Below are 19,609 nucleotides of genomic sequence, written 5' to 3' on the forward strand. Positions count from 1 at the left end.
TTTATTTATGCTGTATCTTTGTTTAAGATTAATAAAACCAGACCTTAAAATATTTTTGACTGTTTAGCTCTAAAGTAATTTTTATTTTTTTTTGCAATTTTGTAGTGGCATGACTCAGTTATTTGTTTTGTTCTAAGTTAACAAAGTGCCATCAATACCTGATTTATTCTGCCCTCCTAGAAAAACTGCAATATTCTTTGCCTGCAGTGTGCAATTACAAGGGTTAAATATGTCAAACAAGTTTAAGTTACGTAAAAGAAATACTTTGTAATACAGGGTATTGAATTTGGACTTGATTCATAAACTACTTGTCTGTGTACAAACTAGTTTGACATAACTACTAAATACTTTGGGGCGAACAAAACCATTCAGCATATCACTTTAAATACAGATGCTCATACATCTGTTCAGTGCAAGAAAAAAGGAGTTGTTTCTGAAGTAAAATTAGACAATGGAGCCAATTTCATTTTTTATGCATGTGAATGTGGAGTGCTTGAGGTTATTAGTTGAAACTGAGTAACCTTTCCAGGCTTTCATCTCTTTCTTTTCAAATTTGAATATGAAAAGCATATTCAAGTCAAAGACCATCACTTTAATGACATTTGGCAGTCATTTGATTTATTAGATTTTGGAAAAAAAAAATTCCTTTAAATATTTCATCATTCTATGCTAATCCTAGTAATATTGCCAGCTGAAGCCGTGTACCTGTATTAGTGGAGACAGAATGGTGTGGAATTTTCTCTGTCATCCTAGTAAAATTTCCATGAATCTACTGAATAATAAAACAACCTTATTGAAATATTCAGATTTGGGTTTTTAGTTAAAGTGTCTTAGGATACATAATAAAAGGAAATGTCTTTTGAAAGGAGGGGGTAAAATTACTTCATCAAATATTGAAAGGGCTTGACAGCAATGGAAATTGTTCTATATGATGGATATTTTTACAGTAGGATACACCTGCTTTTCAGTTTGATTAATTATATAATTTGCTTGGAAAAGCATAAGCTATCTCCATAATAAATTAGAATATTGATTTGCAGTTCTAACTGAATCTAGAAAGCTGATCTTTTGAATATAATTTGACTTCAAATGATTTATATTTACCATAAAAATTTGTCAGAATATTTCCAAGTAGGGGAAATAATTTTAATAAAGTTATGAACTTGAAAAGAACTCAATTTTTTTGACATTTCTGAACTGCAGGGAGCTCTGTTTATTATTTGAAGAGTCTCATCTTTGAATGCTCACCTATGTACTCCAATTTTGAAACCATAGTGGCTTTTCTTTCTTTTACAGAGTTACTTAGGGAAATATTTGTGACTCCTTCTGATGAGTGTGACATTTCCATTTAAACACAATAAAATTTATTAACATTTCTATGTACACAAATAATACAGATGTTGCTGGGTGGTATGAAACAAGTTCATATGAGTAATAGAAAAATGTCATTATAGTTTTAAAAAAATAATTTTTATATATATATATGATAAAGGGTTCTGATGAAGACCAATTGGGATATTACTTTTATTATCATGTTGTTAATTTTACCTCTTCAATGTGCATTTGATATTACTAGAAAAGTTGAGTATATGAAACTGAGTTCCATGTATGTACAGTGTTACTTTACATACTTAAGTACTTCGTAACTTGATGGATTTTCATCAAAATAATTGTAGAATAGTCTGCAGTAGGCACCACATCTATTAATTTTCTTTCATTGTGAAAACATTGATACCTGGTATTGCTGAGACTATTTCAAGCAACTACAGGATTAAGATACAAAAGACTTTGTTGTGTAGCTAAAAATAACAGCAGCTGAAGTCTGTGGTTCAGATACCATTTATAAATGCAGATATCCTTAACTTAATCTCCTCCAGTAGAGTATGACTATTGTAAAAGTATTTCAACACTGCATGTAAATCAGGATCTGTTGCAATGATGCTCTTGACTACAAACCCTGGGGCTTTAGAATCATATTGTGTCTATGTCAAAATCAATCAAGCAGTGTTAACCATTCAAAATACCCAGTGATTTACATACATGTATATTTGTTTTAGTTAACACTTCAAGAAATGAAAAATATTTTTATTGCGTTTGTGGTTTGTTTTTAAATAGGCAACTGAAAAAATCCGGATTGAAATTATATCACTTGGTCTTACTGAGTCACGAATTGCAGCAGATGAAACAATACAACAGCTGTTTGTAGAGTGCAGATTATACAACTTAGTTGTAGAGGAGACCCCAGTGTCACTTCCAAAGCCAACAATTGGTCAGAGGGTTCACTATAACTACAGCAACGGTAAGTATAATGTCTTTCTTCTTTCCTCTCTTAAATTTTGTCTTTGGAAAAGCCTGTTGATATCTCCTCTATGTTATAGTTGGATTTGTCTGTGTACTAATTGTATTTGTTTTGTTCCTGGATAGTTTAGGAAACATTACAAGTGTTTTTAGAAATGCTAGGGATGCGATTAGCAAGTATAAAATCAATTGTTGAAGTAGGCTGCTGTATGAAGTGATAACATTACAATATATGTAAACATCCTGTTAGCCTGTAGTTTTTTAAGTTAGATTTTAAATTACATTTTTAAGATTTTAAGTTAATTTTTAAAGTTAAAGTTACGTATTCTTTCTCAAAGAACATGAGGAAATGATGTTTCTGTTGGTACGTGATGATACAGCAGAAGAAAGGCATTCCACATAACCATGTACAACAAATACAGTTCAAAAGAGAAAATATGTAATTGGACTAGAACATCACTAAGGAATATTCAGTGTTCCTTTAATAAGAACTTTTTGAAATAGGAATTATTTAGCAATGTCTAATACTACTACGTTTGTTTTTCATAGAATCATAGAACGGCTTGGGTTGGAAGAGACCTAAAAGATCACCTAGTTCCGACTCCCCTTCCATAGGCAGGGATGCCACCCACTAGATCAGGTTGCCCAGCGCCCCATCCAACCTGGCCATGAACACCTCCAGGGATGGGTCACCCACAGCTTCTCTGGGCAGCCTGGGTGTCCTGGTTTCAGTTAGGACAGAGTTAATTTTCTTCCTAGTACCTGGCAGAATGCCAGCTCTGTCCTAACTGAAACCAGGACACCGGGCCAGTGCCTCACCACCCTCTGAGTGAAGAACTTCCTCCTAACAGCTAATCTAAATCTCCCCTCTTTCATTTTAAAACTATTTCCCTTGTCTCTAGTTATCCTGCTTGAGTAAAAAGTTATTCTCCATCTTCCTTATAAAACTGCAGTGAGGTTTTCCTGGAGCCTTCTCTTCTTCAGGCTCAACACCCCTAGCTCTCTTGGCCTTTCTTCACAGAAGAGGTGTTCCAGCCCTCTGATGCTCTTTGTGGCCCTCCTCTGGACCTGCTCCGTATCTTCCTTGTACTGAAGGCCACAGAAAGTGGGGCCTCACAAGGGCAGAGCAGTGGAGGATAATCATCTCCCTCAACCTGCTGGCCTTGCCTCTGTTGATGGAGCCCAGGATGCAATTGGTCTTCTGGGCTGCAAGTGCCCTCTGAGTCACGTCAAGCCACATTTTCTTGACCATAGGGTGACTGCAAATTTGAGAGGAAATATAAAGGCTGGGGCACAATATTTTGTTATTTTTGGTAACTTTGAAAAAGACAGTCGTATGCCTTTATTTACAAAACACTGCAGACTGAATTTAATTCACTGAGGCCTGCTTGCTTTTAAAAATGTGAGATTTCTGACATCATGTAAGAGACATTAGACACCAAGTAAATAACTTTTTATTTTAACAATGCTCATCTTGCTAGTTGCTGTAAACACTTTTCCAAATGTGCTAGATAGGAAGACATTATTGAAATCAAATTTGTAAAACCTCATTGAAATAACACCTTAAGCCAATAAAAGAAAGCTGTCTAACAATTTCAATTTCTCATCATTCTTGAGTTCTCATTGCTTTGCATATAAGAAGCATTCAGGAGGTACAAAAATAAATTCTTGCACAATCTTTTGATTCCTTTGTATTTTGGGTATGATCTAAGCATAATACTAGATTTTTTTTAAGTGCTGACTACACAAAGTAGAACTAGCAAAACATAGCCAATTTAGGGCAGATACATTAAAAGTGGGAAAGTAGAAACAGAGATGAGTACAAGATGAAATTTCAGTCTCTTAAGACAACGATGAAACTTAAATGCATTTCAAGCTGGGATATTGGAAGACACTATTATGCTCTGCAGAGTCTGATGCATAAGGCTAATTCATGAGCCTAATTCATAAGGCTTTCTGAACTGGTAATGCTGTATTATACTATTTCTGCTAGTTAAAACTTGGCTTGATAATTGATCTTTCTGTTTGCTGCTCAAGTGTAGAAATGTTTAAACTTCAAAATTGCCTAACAAACAAATATCAGAATGTGGTTATTAGCAGCTCCAGGCTTGTATTCTGCAGCGTTATACTACCATGATTATTAATTGCAGAGTTGTGCTTAGATAATTGGTTATATAATTTTTACTTAAGGTTAGTTTTGCATATAAGAGAAGAAAAAAACATGTCTGCTGTTTGATAATGTCAGTTGGAAAGCTAGTAAGGTAGTAGTAATGAAATCTGCATGTGTGTTTACTATGGCTTTACTGCATCTCTTATTTCACACAGAATCACAGAATTTATTTGTCTAATATTGTGTTATTATGTCTAGCTAGATTTGAGTATGTTGAATATTTGAGGTTAATTGAATATTTTCTTTAATAAAAATGAGATTTGCATGGGGAGAAAGAAATTTACTTTGAGATTTGAAGGAAACTGATAGTCTTCTAGATTTTGTATAGAAAAAAAAACACATGGTAAATCCATAAGTAACCTAAGAAATCATTAATTATATATAAAATATTTTTTATTATTTATTACTTGAGCAGCTTGAGTGTTTTAAACGTGTTTTAGATGATACAGAAGGCTCCATTAGATTCTTTGTATAAAAACCAGATGTATTGTTTCTATACCTTTTGCATATCCTTCACTTTCATTGCTTCATATGTAATATACCAGAAGATTAATGGAATCTTGCTGAAAAACAATAGAGTAGATCTACATTTATCTGGACAGAGAAGACCTTATGAATTTCCCTTTTCACAAGTGGTTAGAGTATGTAATTTGACATTAATTACTTATTTTGACTATGACTTTTTGAGGAGAGGAGGTGTTAAGAGTTATCAGAATACCCAAGAATGCTCCCAAACACCCTAATCCCATGAACTCAGAGAAAAGGGGAACTTCCCAAAATGTGCTTACACCATGATTCTGTCCTGTAATTTATTTTAAAATAAATAAATAAAGATTCACGTCTTTGATAGGATTTAATTTGTGTATGATGTTAGGAAGTGTTAGAGATCATTATAAGCAATGTGTTCGTACTTTAATTTTTTAACGTACTTTAAAATTGTGTGCTGGAAAATACAGTCATGTCACAATAGATAACTTTAAATTGAACGTAATAGCAGTTTGCCATCTGAGAAACATTGGGAATCATCAGTTGCTTCAGGAAAACAAAGCTCAGTTACACTCATATAAATGCATCTGTTGATATTGGACTCAATTTCAGTAAAAGGAATACTTTCCTTGTAAAAGCCACAATTACGTTAATTAACAAGGTAAGGACAGTACATAAATGTTAAGAAAAAGCTTTCATGTTGTATTAAATATGAAGATTTAACTACAAAAATGCTGAGATGGCAGGAAAGCTACTAGAAGGTAACAGAAGATGCAAGATGTGCCATTTTTACTGTATGCAATGATTCTAGAGAACAGACAGCAGCAGAAGAAAATTTTCTGAAATCTTCCAAAGATTTTGAGTTCCTTAATCAGACAACTTTCTCAGTGAACAGGTGGTTACTTGGACAACCCAAAGTACAATTTCACCAAAGGGAGTAGGGAAGGTGGGGAGGAAGATGATGGGTTTTATTTTCATTGAAAATAAATTTCTGAAGTTCCATACCCTTAAAAAATGGCTGGTTTCTTCAGAATAATTCAAATGAAAGGCCTGGTATCAGAAACATAGTCATACTTCTTGGTGTTTATTCTTGTTCTCCATTAAGGCTCAACACAGTATGAGACATTGTTTTTCCATCGTTGTAATGAACCTCTGCTTCAAAACAGACTCATTTAGTTCTGTTAGAAAGTGAATTATGAAAAAAGTATGTTGTAACACAGCCAGCTATGTTAATGTTTAGAATTGCAGTGGCTTTTAACAAGGTTCAGGGGCATTTTAATCTTTCAGGTTTTAACGCTTCTTCAGGACAAATTTAAAAATTATAATTTTAGATGCAAACTGTCACAAGTTAATTTTGGATGATTTTTGCAATTAATTGGATAGAAATATGAGATGTTCCACGCCTTGGAGCAGTGTTATAATTCAGTGTTATAAGCAGTAGTTAGGGGTGATATGAAAGTATGTTATTCATCATTATCTAAAAATGTAAGTTTCTTTTCACTGCGGTTCATCATTTTTCCTGATTTGAATGGAGTTCTTGTGCTGAATGTTTTACTTGTTAGTCTGAATTTTTCCACTGACTGAAGTGAATTCAAATTCTTTAGGTTTGTAAATAGACTTCCATGTAAAATTGTTTTAGATACACAATTAGTAAACTTAGGAAGTTCCAGTTGGAATGCTTATGGGGAAGGGAAGAGTCTGTGGATGTGACAGCTCCTTTGAAGTTCTCTGGCTGTCCATCTGTCTCCCTGCTGCCTCCCCATCACTTCCTGTGGTGGCCCCAGGAGGACTTGGCCATGAGAGGAGCACATGTGGAAAGTCATCCACATACCCAAAAGAAGAGCAGATGGCAGTAATAGCTTTTTTTTTAACCTGTCCAAGAAAGTAACAGTGTTGTGGGTGGAAATTAAGGATCCCAAGATGGAACACCAGTGCTTTGCTTTCTGCTAGTAGGGAAAAAGGTGTTAGAAAAAAAGGTTCCTTCCATTGAGTGATTCAGATCCTGGCTGTTGTCTGAAAGTACTGATTTCTAGTAGCGGTTCTGCTGGCCAGGTAAGAGTTGAGGAGCTTTAGGCAAATTGGAAGAACAGTGGCTCTGCATGATGTGCTTCCTAGAAGGACTTTGATAGGGATATGACCACCAATAAATCCCTTTGCAAGGAGTTAATTTGAGCCTTCTTATCTCTATGTTGTATGCCTATATTCCGATACTCCCTGATCCTTGCTGGTAATAACTCCTGTTTATACGGATAAGTTTACTTTGGATAGCAGAGGAGGGTATGAAATTCATAACAGAGTATGTCAGCACAAAGGAAAAGAACCCTTAACATGATGTGCAGAGTGAAGGAAAGGTGGAGATTGTCATATTTTTTTTTCTGCAGTGACAGAGTGAGCCACGGTGGGAATAAAGATGCTGGAATTGAAAGAGAGCCAAATTTCTAGCTGTTCCTCCTGTTCTCTAAAACAAATGCAAAATGTTCCTAGGAGCTATGCTTATTTCCCAGAAACTTATATTTCTGTCCTAGTATTATTTTTTTTTCAGCTATGTTTCTAACTTCTTTTTAAAAAACAAAAATGTGTAATTCCTTTAACGTTGTTGTTCACATCCAGAATTTTTTATAGTCCTTCACAGTAGTTTAAGTTCTTCTAATACTTGTAGGCTGATACCATGTGTGAAAAAGAAGTGACTTTCTTAATACAAGATTCCCAAAAAAACGTTGTAACAAATTTCCTAAAACCCTGTTTCGTATTATTTTATTGTTTGTCCAAATCTAGACTATTTTTCACTCTAGGTTATATTAATGGTACAAAAATTAAACGCTGGGTCTCTTGTTTTTATTTTAAATTAAAACAATAAGAGGCTTTTAGAGCATTTGCACACACTCCCCGGTCTGTGGATTTTCTTCCGTCCATTGGTCTAGTTGTTTCTCTTACTGAAATATTGTGGCAGGAAAGGAGGATTAAATTACTGAGGCTGTCAAAAAGGACAAGCATTCTGCCATACATTATCATTATCACTAGCTTCCTCAGTGGAAGAAAATGCGCTAAATCCCTTCAAATACAAAGCAGTAAAGACCATTGGCTTTTAAAATCATGACTGCTATTGCCATTAACAGAAAATGACAGCTATGTGGCATGCTTAGATGCTGCTTGTATCTTTTCTGACAGCGTGCACATAGAACCGCCGGTGACATGCCATTAGATCACATGACCTTTCAAATTTGATTCTAGCGTTGTTGCTTTTCCTTAGGAAAGACAAGGGAATGAAATGTTTATTTTTCTTTGTTCTTTTCTTCACGCTTTTTCTCCTGGAAGATGAAAAACAGGCGGTAACTAATTATATTAATTCCAATTTGCTTTGCAGTGATACATGTGGATAAGGCAAACAATCGTGCAAGAAGAGAGTATCTCAAGTCTATACTTCAAAAACCAGATCTAAACGCTGACAGGTACATATTAGTGCTGAAAAACTCCATAAAAGGTCTTTGTAAAGAATGCTTTACGTTTTGCCATTTGGCTTGCCTTGTTCTTTGACTGTATTGAGGAAATACCCAAGAGAAGTTAATACGTAACTAACGAACAAGAGAGAATTTTGTTTCAGCTGGGAATTATACCTATGTTCTGATGTGGTGATTGATAATCGTTTCTTCCCTGAATAGGTTTGTGTGACGTGGAACGTTGCTATCTCTCTTAATGTTGTTTTAGTGCTGTGTTTTGTTTTTTGTTAAGTCATGTTTCACAAAAGAGAGATTCTGTCTTCAGCATTCTATCAATGATGAACTTTTAAAGCACATCTATCACAGTAATACGTCTTTTGCTTTCTGAATTTGAAGAACTAAAAGTATAAAAGCTTCAGAAAGTATTCCTTAGCTCTGGAATTTCCAGAAGCCTTGTATATAAATTGAACCTATATAAAAATTGATTTAGTAGTCAGCTATTGTATTTATACTTATGAGAAGGAGTATGGATTGGTCTAGTCTGAGCTCGTAATAATAAGCTTGTTTATTCAGATTTTTTGATTGAGATAGGATGTACATTCCTTTGAACACATGAATAACAAATGCTGATTCTGTTTACTCTTGAAGGTCAATCTTAATAAAAATGGGACTATTATTAATTTAAAGGTTGATTTTATTTGCAGAAGAGGAGAATACATTCTGACTGTGCTTGAAGTATAGGTGTTACTTGTTTTTGTTTTAAAATACTTGTTTATTCACCAGACACAGATTCACTCTGCAGTAGGACAGAGTGGTCCATCTTCATTCTATTTCCCTTCTAAAGTTGAGTTCTGTTCCTTGGCCTGTTAACAGATTTTACCAAGATGTAGCAGGGAAAACTGTGAAATGAGCTTTGTGGGAATAGGAAATATCGCACCAAAGCATTCTGAGGTTGAGATAAATATTAAAAAAAAGTCTTCATTCTTTAAAAAAAGCAAAATATTTTGGTGAAGCAAAATATTTGCTTTACCATACAGAATGGGAAAATGCTATATTAAGAATTTAATGATACTGAGGATAAAATACTCTTTTTTTTCTCTTTTTTTTTTTTCTTCCCCTTGGGGATAATTTAGTGAAGGAAACTAGCTAGTCTGTAGGTTGCAATTTCACCAATAAATACTTAGGTATCTATACTAAATATTCACCAGATCTAATGTAGATATGTTCTATTGAAAAGTTAATTTTTAGTATGAAATAAGTAACAGCAGCAAGCTTTTTCTCCAGAACAGAAGCATTCATCTTTTATTTTCACCATCATATAATGATGTTACAAGGTAGGTTGTTTTCTTTGTTGTCACGTGGAACAAACTGTTCTGTGGTGAAGTTTCGATTTGGTGTCGACTGAACAGTGAGGCAGGAGGTTCATCAGTAGTCCAGTTCCCTGCCTTAGCCTAGCACGAGGACCACCAAGAAACAAAACTTATGGAAAGATTCTTTTACACCAAACGTTTTCAGCCCTGCGCGTTTTTAAACCTGGCCTAGTTCTATCTTCAGCACATGTTTTCTATCACAGGCCTTACAAACTAATATCAGAGCTTTTTCAGCTGAAACAGGAACTGAACTAAACTAATGCTTTAAAGATCAGGAGACCAAATTATCAAGGATATAAATATCATTGAAAATTGTCTGCACATGGGTTAGCCTGACACTCTGTTGGTGTTTGTACAGTGCCAGATTGTAGGAGCAAAGTCAGTGTATTATGTGTTTAAGTTTTCAGGTGAACTTTTTTTTTTTTTTTTTTTTTGGTCACAAATGTTGTTAGAAATGATACTCATAAAGATTAATTCCATATTGGAACAAACACAGGTACCTTGTTTGCTATGTTTTTTATTCCAAAAGCAGAGTCATGTTGAAGGATATCCTTTGAAACAAATAAATATTCTCAAGTGTTAAAAGAAAAATTTGAATAGAATAAATAAAATTACTGCTAAGCCAGAACTCCAGGTGATAACCTAGTCCTATAATTGAATTGGGGACCAGTTAGACAATGAGAATAATGAATTTCACAGCTTTATATTCTTTAACTTTATACTTACAAACAAATAAATGTATATTGATGTGGCATTTATATGGGAAAGTATATTTATTTATTGGGAGTGTGGTTTACTGTAAATTAAAAGATAAATTTTCTTAAAAAGAAGTTGCTTTTTTTTTTTCAATTGTATATTGTGTGGAATAATCATGATTTTTGTTGTTGTTGTTTTTTAATGTTGATTTTAGTTCCATATTGGAATAAATGGCTTTATTGGCAGGAAATGCAAGAATATTCAGTATTTAACACTTTGTGTTTTCAGCAGTATAAATAATCAAGAAAATACAGTGCTAAATAGAATGATATAAAGTCTAAAATACATGAGCATGAGATGGTAGGAGACATGGAGGACTCTTGAAATCCTTTTTAGGTTGGTAATTGTTGCATAGCACAAAGATGCCTCTTCTTTTTTGACAAGCGTCTTTGTTTTTATCTACATTTTCAGACAGGCGATGTCTTTATCATTACTATGGAAATTTTGTCAGAACACTTGCTTTTTCTTATAGCTCTGCTGTGTGACAAGGGTAGCCTTTATGTTTTGTTTCTGCTGTTGTATTATAGAGATTCAGTTTATATTCCTTTTTTATGTTAGAAAGCTATACTTAATAGTACTTGTAAAACCTTGTGAAAATGAATGGGATGGTACAAAATTAGTAGTTTTTTGTTGTTCTTTTATCATCTTAGCCTAATGTACTTCCATGTTAAAGTCTTTAAATCAGGTAGTAAAAGGAGGCATTTGAGCCAGTCCATTTAAGATAACTGGAACTCAATTGCATTTATGGTTTGCCCAGTTTGTGTTCATCTCTTACCTTTCAGCATTTTAAGAGTGTGGAAATTTGGGTCATACAGAGAAACATACCTGATTCCTCATGCCAGATGATACTTGCAGTACTTGCAGACCTGGTGATATAGTACATACTCATCTGACAAGTGTCAAAAGAGACGTGTGTGAAGAATGGAAGAATCCATTCTTCTAACAGTCACCCTGCTGTGATAACAAGAGTGAACAGGTTTGTGCGAGAGGTTTCCAGGCTGAGCCTGACAGGTGTATTGTTTCTTGGTAGGAAATGATTTCTGCACCAAGAAACTGACTGTATGAAGTCATTGTTCACCAAAGAAGCTAAAGCTACACATCCATATCATAAGAGTATAGAACACACATACAGTGTTAGCTTCACATTAATATATTATATGCAAGGATTTCTCCTTGCTGCTTAAAAATGGCTGATCTGAGTAAAGAATTGGAACCAAAATCTGCCAACATCACATCTTCTCCCAGGCATTCAAAATTACCTGCTGGTGATAACACCTTTAAGTGCTATCATAACAATGTTTGTTTCAGGTTTTTCTGCTGCATTGTAAAACGTATTTTTAAGGTTGAAGCAATTATTATTTTTCATTTGGTACACTTAAAAGATGAAAATTAATCCAGCACTATTTCCCCTACCTATCATTGCCTAGCTGTTTTCTCCCATTAATTTGATACAACATTGACACTGAATTAGAACAGAATAGATCCGTTCCCAGATCCCAACAGTTTTATCAGGCTTTGTTACAATTTTTAACTTGTTTTTATTTCATTTAATAGTTATCTTGAACACTTCATTAATTCTTCCATTTTGATTGAGTTTTGGCACTTATGCTCATCCTTAGCTCTGTGCCAAAAATCTTAAGTTAGATCCATTATACTCCGTCAAGCCACCTGCTGTTGGAAATAGCTGTGATATTTTTCTTTTTTTTCTTTTGTTTCTAGAACCTTTTTTTAAAACAACATTTACTTTCAACAGATGTCAGCTTTTAGCCATAAACAAGTATTTAATAATCAAAATAATAAATATTTTTAGTAAAAGCCAGAACAAAACCAAAATGCTATAAAAGCAGATTGCAGTCATTGTTACTATACTTAAAGGCTTTTAGGAGGATTTGATTATAATTTGTCTGAGATAGTCTTTCCCATAGGCTTGGATTTTGTGCAGTTTGATTGTTACTCCTTTGGAATTGTGCTTATTGGAACATTTTTAAGTTGTAAATCTCACAGGCATTCACTGTTTTAGTAATATTGCCAAGACATACCAAAAAAGTAGTTAAATCAGAATTCCTGTCATTTTGTCAGTCTCAGTGCTTTTGGCCCCAGCACAAGCCACTAACTCAAGTCAGCTCCAGCACAATACTGTAATTATATGTTTAACAGTAAAACTATACTTGAGTACAATGAGTGTAATTTAAGTTCGCAGAAGAAATGCAAATATTTTATATAGTTGTTGGGATCAACTTAGATGTTTGGGATCAACAAACAGGCTTGCATTTAAACAGGATGATAAATAGACGACGGCTTTTGTGTCCAGGCTGTACTCGTGGCTAGTTTTCTTTGATTGTTGTCTAAAGTGTAAAACAATAATGGAACAATTAAGGTAAAATAGGAGGTGTATTGGTCGGAGAGAATGACTACAGGACAAATGGCAGTGTAAGGTACAACTTGAAACAGGGAATGCATGATACAGTATTAGAAAGGTACTATTTTGAGAGAACTGCCTTTAGGTTCCTGTTCGGTTTTGTAGAATGTGTTCTGGACTTGAACAGTGTTCTTGACAAGTGTCTTAATGATGTGTGAAAACTCGCAGTGACTTTCAGCTAAATACTTTGCACATGGTGTTATGGTGTTTGGAAATACTTCATTAAATATGGTTAGTATTTCTGATAGCAGGGAAATGTTAGATATGGTTTGTCTTAAATACTTATGTCTCTCACACCACTCATTATGAAGACAAGAAAATGCATGGTTTAGGATTTACTGGGTCTGCATAATCAAGTAGTGTGGACCAGTGGGAGACAGAGAATCTCTAGAGCAAAGCAGTTGTTGCTAATGGTCTGATATTCAAAGTACATAGTTCTTAGGATGATTTTCAGAAGTCAGAATACTCCAAATTGATCCCATTGACTGAGTGTCTATTTTCAGTGCAGCGCATTAGGGGTACTCCTGGAGCACATCTTCAGTGTAGTTTAGTCCAGTCCAAAAATAATCCAACGTGTTCCAAGCTTGCTTTGCAAACAGAAGTACCCTAACTGGGGACAAATGAAAAGTTTTACTTCATAAGTATGTTCTGTATCCAAGCCCAATCAATCATACAGGTCCATTTTATGACTAAATGAAAGTAATTGAACTTTTCTTACAAGTTTTGCTGTCAAAGGTTTTAAACAACAAAACGTAATGTTTAATCTAAAATGAATATTTTTGCCATTTAATTGTTCACATCTAATGCATGGCAAGGTCAACAATCTAAAAACAAACAAACAAAAAACACAGAAGAGCTATCACTATTTTAAAATGATTATAAATGAATTTTCCTAAAAGCACATAGGTACAATCTTGATTTAATGAACAGAGGAAGATGTAAAGAAATTAAGTGACTTGAACATTTTATTCAATAGCTGAGCTAGGAGTTTGAAATGTGAAAAAAATCTTTCATCCTTAGACTATTCTCTGTCCTTCTATCTGTTCTTCTAGTATTGATAAATAATGCTAAAGAAGGAGGGAAGATTTTGAAAAAAAAGGTTCTCAAACTATTGTTTTCTTGGAAAATGTTGCACATCAGTAATAGAGATCTGGTTTATGCTTATCTGGTAAAAATAGTTCATTTTTTTGTTTATTTGTTTGTTTTTTGCCTTTCTAATGTGTTTTTGTGATACTTTTCAACTCTTTCTGAATGTAAATATATCTTTTTTTATGTTTAGTCTACTGTTTACAGTGGTTACCGATCCCCCAGAAGATGAACAGGATCTTGAATGTGAAGATATTGGGTTTGCTTATGTCAGTTTGAGAGAGATATTCCAGAAGGAAAGGGACGTCATTGAGCAAGATATTGATGGTAAGTTTTAGAGGCTAATTTGTTGTAACCTTCCATAACCACCAATTATTTGTTCAATTTCTGCTTCTCTCTGCAAGCTTTGCTGTGTAAGTAGTTGTTTGACTTTGAACAAGAATTTCTTTAATGGCCTCCATGGCCTCTAATGGCCTCCACATTTGTCTGAAGAAGTCTTCAAAAACTGTATAATTTTGTTATTCCTTAAAAAGTGCTTTGAAGAAAAAACAGCATTCCCAGCTCATAATAATCAGTTCATAAAACCTAAGAACTTTTAGGACATGTCTACTTGTTATGATTCTCTATTTTGTACATCATATTTACCCAATAAGACTGTGAATAGGTATTATTTTGTTATTAAAACTTCTGTCAATAATTCTGTATTGCTAATGTCTTTATCTTGTTGAAAGTAATTTTATGATCCCCAGAGTACCTCAAGATTGCATCTTCCATATCAAACATATTTGAGGCAAAATGAAATACCGGTGACTTTTGTTAGGTCTGTCAGTTTAGTAAGCATTATTCTGTAACAAACCATGACTGAACTTTCACTGTGATTTATTAAAGCATGGTGAGGCGAGTAGGAGGTGTTGAATCTTCCATTTCCTCTGTTTTGTGATAACGTCTTTATAAAGCAGATAAGAAGACTAGAGAAGGTTATTTGGTCCTTTAATAGACAGCTAGCAAAACTATCCTCCTGGCTTAGCCTTTCCTCACCCCCAACGTAGCAGGGACAGGGTTATCAAGTATGCATTTTCATCCTTACCTGTTCCACTCCATCCTCCTTCCCCATTGTGGTAAAGCTAAGTAAAGAATAAGCTGAGAGTATATTTGTTTAAAAAAAAAAAAAAAAAAGCAACAGGTTACTCTCCTATAAAGGTGAGCCAACATGATTCCTAGAGGCAGTGTGCCCATGTTTGCAAGGTATTCTTTGTGACAGCAGGAATTATAGGTTAGCCCCAGTCAAATACCACACTAATGTGGCCTTACTACTCCTACTGTTGTGCCTAATTACCATACCTTGAGTGATGGGAAGCTGAATGGTGAGGGAAAGAAATAGGCTTTCTTATCCGTTCCTGTTATCCTGCATGATTTACATCCTTGCTGTAGCTAAATTACCGAAAGTACGCATTGAAATTCCGGGAACATGATAAAGAAAATTCTAAGAATCAAATTTCTGTACCCTGGAAAAATAATAGACAGATTTGATGCAGTTCTTACTGTGGCTGAACCACTTCATCTTTTCTCCACCAATAATTTTTCTCCAAGTAGATATTCAAAAGCACATCTCTTCCAAAAAGGTATTTCACAGCTATGGAAAATCGTTTGTGTTCTGGATTTTATGGCCTGTTTGTCATAATTCGCATTTGATAAGATTGATTAGTGATGTAAATTAATTTTGTACCCTTGAAAGTCACCTTTCACGCAACTCTTAGAACTCCTAATTGTCATCTGAGATGATTATGAAGACAGAAGATACAGTTGTTTAGCATTAGTTGTTCTAGGTAATCATTATTATGCAACGCCAGCTGCTTTGGGATAGTGAGGATCATTTCTTCCCCTAATCAGAAGATATTCAAACTTGTTTTTTCCTTATGTATGTTGTACCTATGAAAGTGATAATAGTAGCAGATAGAAATACATTTACTCTTATTCCTACCCACACTTCTTCCCATCACTGCAAATGCTAGATTTGTTTCTCAGTAAGAATCTACTAAAGCTTACAAATTATATAGAGGATTTTTTTTAAAAAAGGGAAAACAAAAAAGGCAAACAAAAACTGTTGGCTTCTTTTTCACTACACTAGAAATCCCCTGTCTGGAATAAACCAAACTTTGTGTTGTCTGTTAATTGAAGAGCAGACACTCATGCTTGACAGTTACTATCAATAATAAATGGTAGGTTAGGATATTCTGTTTCCCAAAATCCATATAAGAAAGATAATGTATAACGTTGCCAAAGAGGTACTAAACACAAAGGATAATTGGCAGGTGATTTATATATATTGGTATTTGTTTTTCACTGTGCAGTTTAGATTTTTTTTTATTGCATCCATAAGCATATTTTCTTATAGTTAGAGCATTCAGAGAATTAAAATGAATTTTACATAACAATATATCACATAATGGCAAAAGTAGACTATATTGATCCATTTACTTGAATGAAATCATTGTAAAAAGACCTGTTCTTAAGATCTGGATGCTTTTATACCCAGATTTCAATTCTGTGTAGTGGCACAATAAATGGCATTCTTAAATAATACTATACACATTTTCAGAAGTGGATATTGCTTTGAGGGCAAAAGAATATACCTAGATGGAGGAGACTTAGTCTGCTGACATTCTAATCATTCTTAAAAGTTAGGTACCCTAAACTTCTTTCATTCTTTTTGAGGACTGCAAACATAGACCTTGTTCATATCTTGTTCTTTTTATTGTTAATTGGGTGGAAGTGGCCTATATGAAACTTGAAGCAGTTAGAAGGCTAACAAAGCAAGAAGCTGGATGTAAAGGAGCTTATACAAAGGCATATGATATATATATATGCCTCAGAGATAACATGACAATATTAAAACAGAAAAAAAATGAATCAATATAATTTTCTGATATCATCAGCTGTAGTTACCCTGCTGTTCTTGTAAGTTAAATACATACATATATATATATATATATACATATATATATATGTATGTATGTATGTATGTATGCACTCTGAAGTTTGCTTTTTAAGCTGACAGTTCACTGAATGATTTGTCCAAGGATATGTGAAATGGTTTGGATCTGTAAGAATAGCATCTCATCTGTCCTCTAATAGCTCTGTCAACAAAGTAAATGATGGTTTTTGTTTCCCCAAACTTATTCTGAGCTGTCCCAGCAGCCTAGTCATTGAAGCATGCATTATCATTGCAAGTTCCCAGAGTACTTATCCCAGTCCATTTCATAAATACATAACCTTGCCATTTCTTTGCTGTATAATTTGCTTTGAGGAGACGTGCTGTCAAGATTATTTGTTTTTATTCAAATTCCTCCTAGAGTCACGTTAGGCAGCCTCATTACTTTTTATGCAGAACTGGGAAAGAACCTCATTCTCGACTGTTAGCAGCATGTTTTTAATCAAAGCAGCAGAGAACATGGCCCTCAGGGCTTGCATAGATACTGTAGAAGAGAGCAATTTTAAATCATGTTAGCTAATTTCTGTAAAATAAAATTTTTAAATACTACTTTAAAACACTCATGAACAAAAATGAAGGTAGTTAAATAGTTTAGGCTAGGGGAAATACCATCTTTGTCTACACTTCACTATTTTATAGCACGTAAAAGCCTGGAATTAAAATAATGTTCCATTTTACCATATGGAAGTAACAATTTACTATTTAAATACTGATAGCTCTCTAGGCTAATTTGGCCTGGTCATATATACACTGTACAAAATGTATTCATTAGTATATTTTTTTACTTAGTATTTATAAGCATACATGCATGTCTTTAACAGTTTAGATTCTGAAGTCTGAACATCTGTTTATGTATTATGAAAAATAAACAATTTGTATAGGCAGCTTTCATACTGATAGTTCTCTTTACTTCAAAATAGTTTTACTGATGTACTTTCTAGTTCTTAGATTGCTGAGTTTCCAGTGGGCTGAGCACCATCCACTACATTTAATATGAAAACTGTCTGAGGTCTTTCTCAAAATCATGTAGGGCTGAGTGCCAGAACTGGAAGCTATTTTTTTTTCCTTTTTTAAGCATATGCTAGGTGCCTTTTCATCTGTCCAAATCCTGAGCAAAATTATCAGAACAAAACCAAAGCCTTTAATGAAACCAACTAATGCTGTTTTCTGATGTTTCCTTTCTAGTTTTTGATGCTGAAGATGATAGTGCAGTAATTGGAAAGCTCAAAGTAACAGTGGAAGCCCTCCATGCACTGCGTTCAGTCTATGAGGAATGCAAAGATGACTAGGAGGCATGAAAGGGAAGTTTGCCTACAGAAGTTCCTTCTCCCAGTGTAAATACATGCTTGATAGTGCTTCAAAGATGAGATCTTTGTAATTCGTACGGTATATTTAATGTATAATTTATACAAAAAGGACTCTTGATTTGTAGTTGTAAAGTTTTGTATACTTTTCAGTCTGTTTGTTTTTATATTTCCCCCCTAAGGCTAAGTATCTCTCCACAATGGACAACGTCTTGTAAATAATTAATACCTACATGATTGAATGATGTGCTTTATTTGCATTTTCAACATTTTTTCCTACATAAAACAGTAATAAAAATGCAAGTCAAATTTTTAATTTTTAATAAAAAAAACATAAGCCTCAGAAAACTGATTAAAAATACTTTTATGTTATCCCTAATCACCCCACTAAATGGAATGCCTGTGATTAGTCTCATTAAGAATTTTATACTGTGAAGATTTTATTAAAAGCAATATATGAAAATTACTTGGATTAATGTGTTAATCTGCCTCTTTAAAATGCTAATATCCATTTTATGCACATTAAATCTCAGTATGTGTTTTCTTTGATGCATGCAGTTCCTATCAATTAAATATAAAAAATGAGGCTAGTTGCAGGACTTATTAAATTACTGCAACCTTTTTTAAATAACTTTTGCCCTTCTACTAACATTATAATCAGCTGTTTATGATTATCATGATTTGAAGTAGGGGGAAGGGCAGGCACAATCATTTTTCTATACAGTAAAAGATTTACTTTCAGCCAACATCTGTCAAAGCACAAAAAGAAGCCATAAAGTATCAGATTTTGCTTCACATAGTTTGAGCTGTGGGGACAGGCAACTGCGTTTTCGTTTGTTTTCTGTCACTTTTAGAACTTATATCAAACATACAGTGAATTGTTGTATCTGAATAACCAGTGTCTAGCTTGGAAAGTTAATTTTATAGCTTTTAACCAATCTCAATGAAGGATTTAATTGATATTTTTAATGGAGCTGTGAATCAGTGCTGCAAAAGGATTGTCTCTTGAGAACGAGGATATAATACATTTCATTTTTTAATTTACTTTTTTATTTGTCGTTTTCTTCAAAGGGTTTTATAGGCTGTGGGTTTCCACTGTTTGCAAACAGGCTATGTTTCTTTATAAGCATATGTAAAGTATTCAGAGAGATAAGTAATTTATTAAAATCTACCTAATTTGCCGTGATATATTAAATCTCTGCTTCAGTGATCACAGACCATTTCATTTAGAGAATTAGGCATTCCCTCTTTGTGTGATTAAAGCTCTGGAAAATGAGTTCTTTGCTCCTAT

At 34.0% G+C, this 19,609-nt stretch overlaps 1 protein-coding gene across 1 annotated transcript in view; it reads left to right on the plus strand.

Annotated features, from left to right (window-relative positions):
- The window catches only part of RPGRIP1L (RPGRIP1 like), a 72,160-nt gene extending 53,324 nt beyond the window's left edge, over positions 1-18,836 (plus strand). The window contains exons 23-26 of the mRNA XM_084294407.1: positions 2,116-2,299; positions 8,319-8,403; positions 14,216-14,349; positions 18,200-18,836. Of these exons, the coding sequence (XP_084150533.1) occupies positions 2,116-2,299; positions 8,319-8,403; positions 14,216-14,349; positions 18,200-18,303 (507 nt within the window). The 3' untranslated portion in view covers positions 18,304-18,836. The remainder of the gene's footprint in view (positions 1-2,115; positions 2,300-8,318; positions 8,404-14,215; positions 14,350-18,199) is intronic.
- Positions 18,837-19,609: the final 773 nt, after the last annotated feature.

The sequence above is a fragment of the Netta rufina genome (assembly GCF_964035555.1).
Source record: "Netta rufina genome assembly, chromosome: 13".
In the NCBI taxonomy this organism is placed as follows: Eukaryota; Metazoa; Chordata; class Aves; order Anseriformes; family Anatidae; genus Netta; species Netta rufina.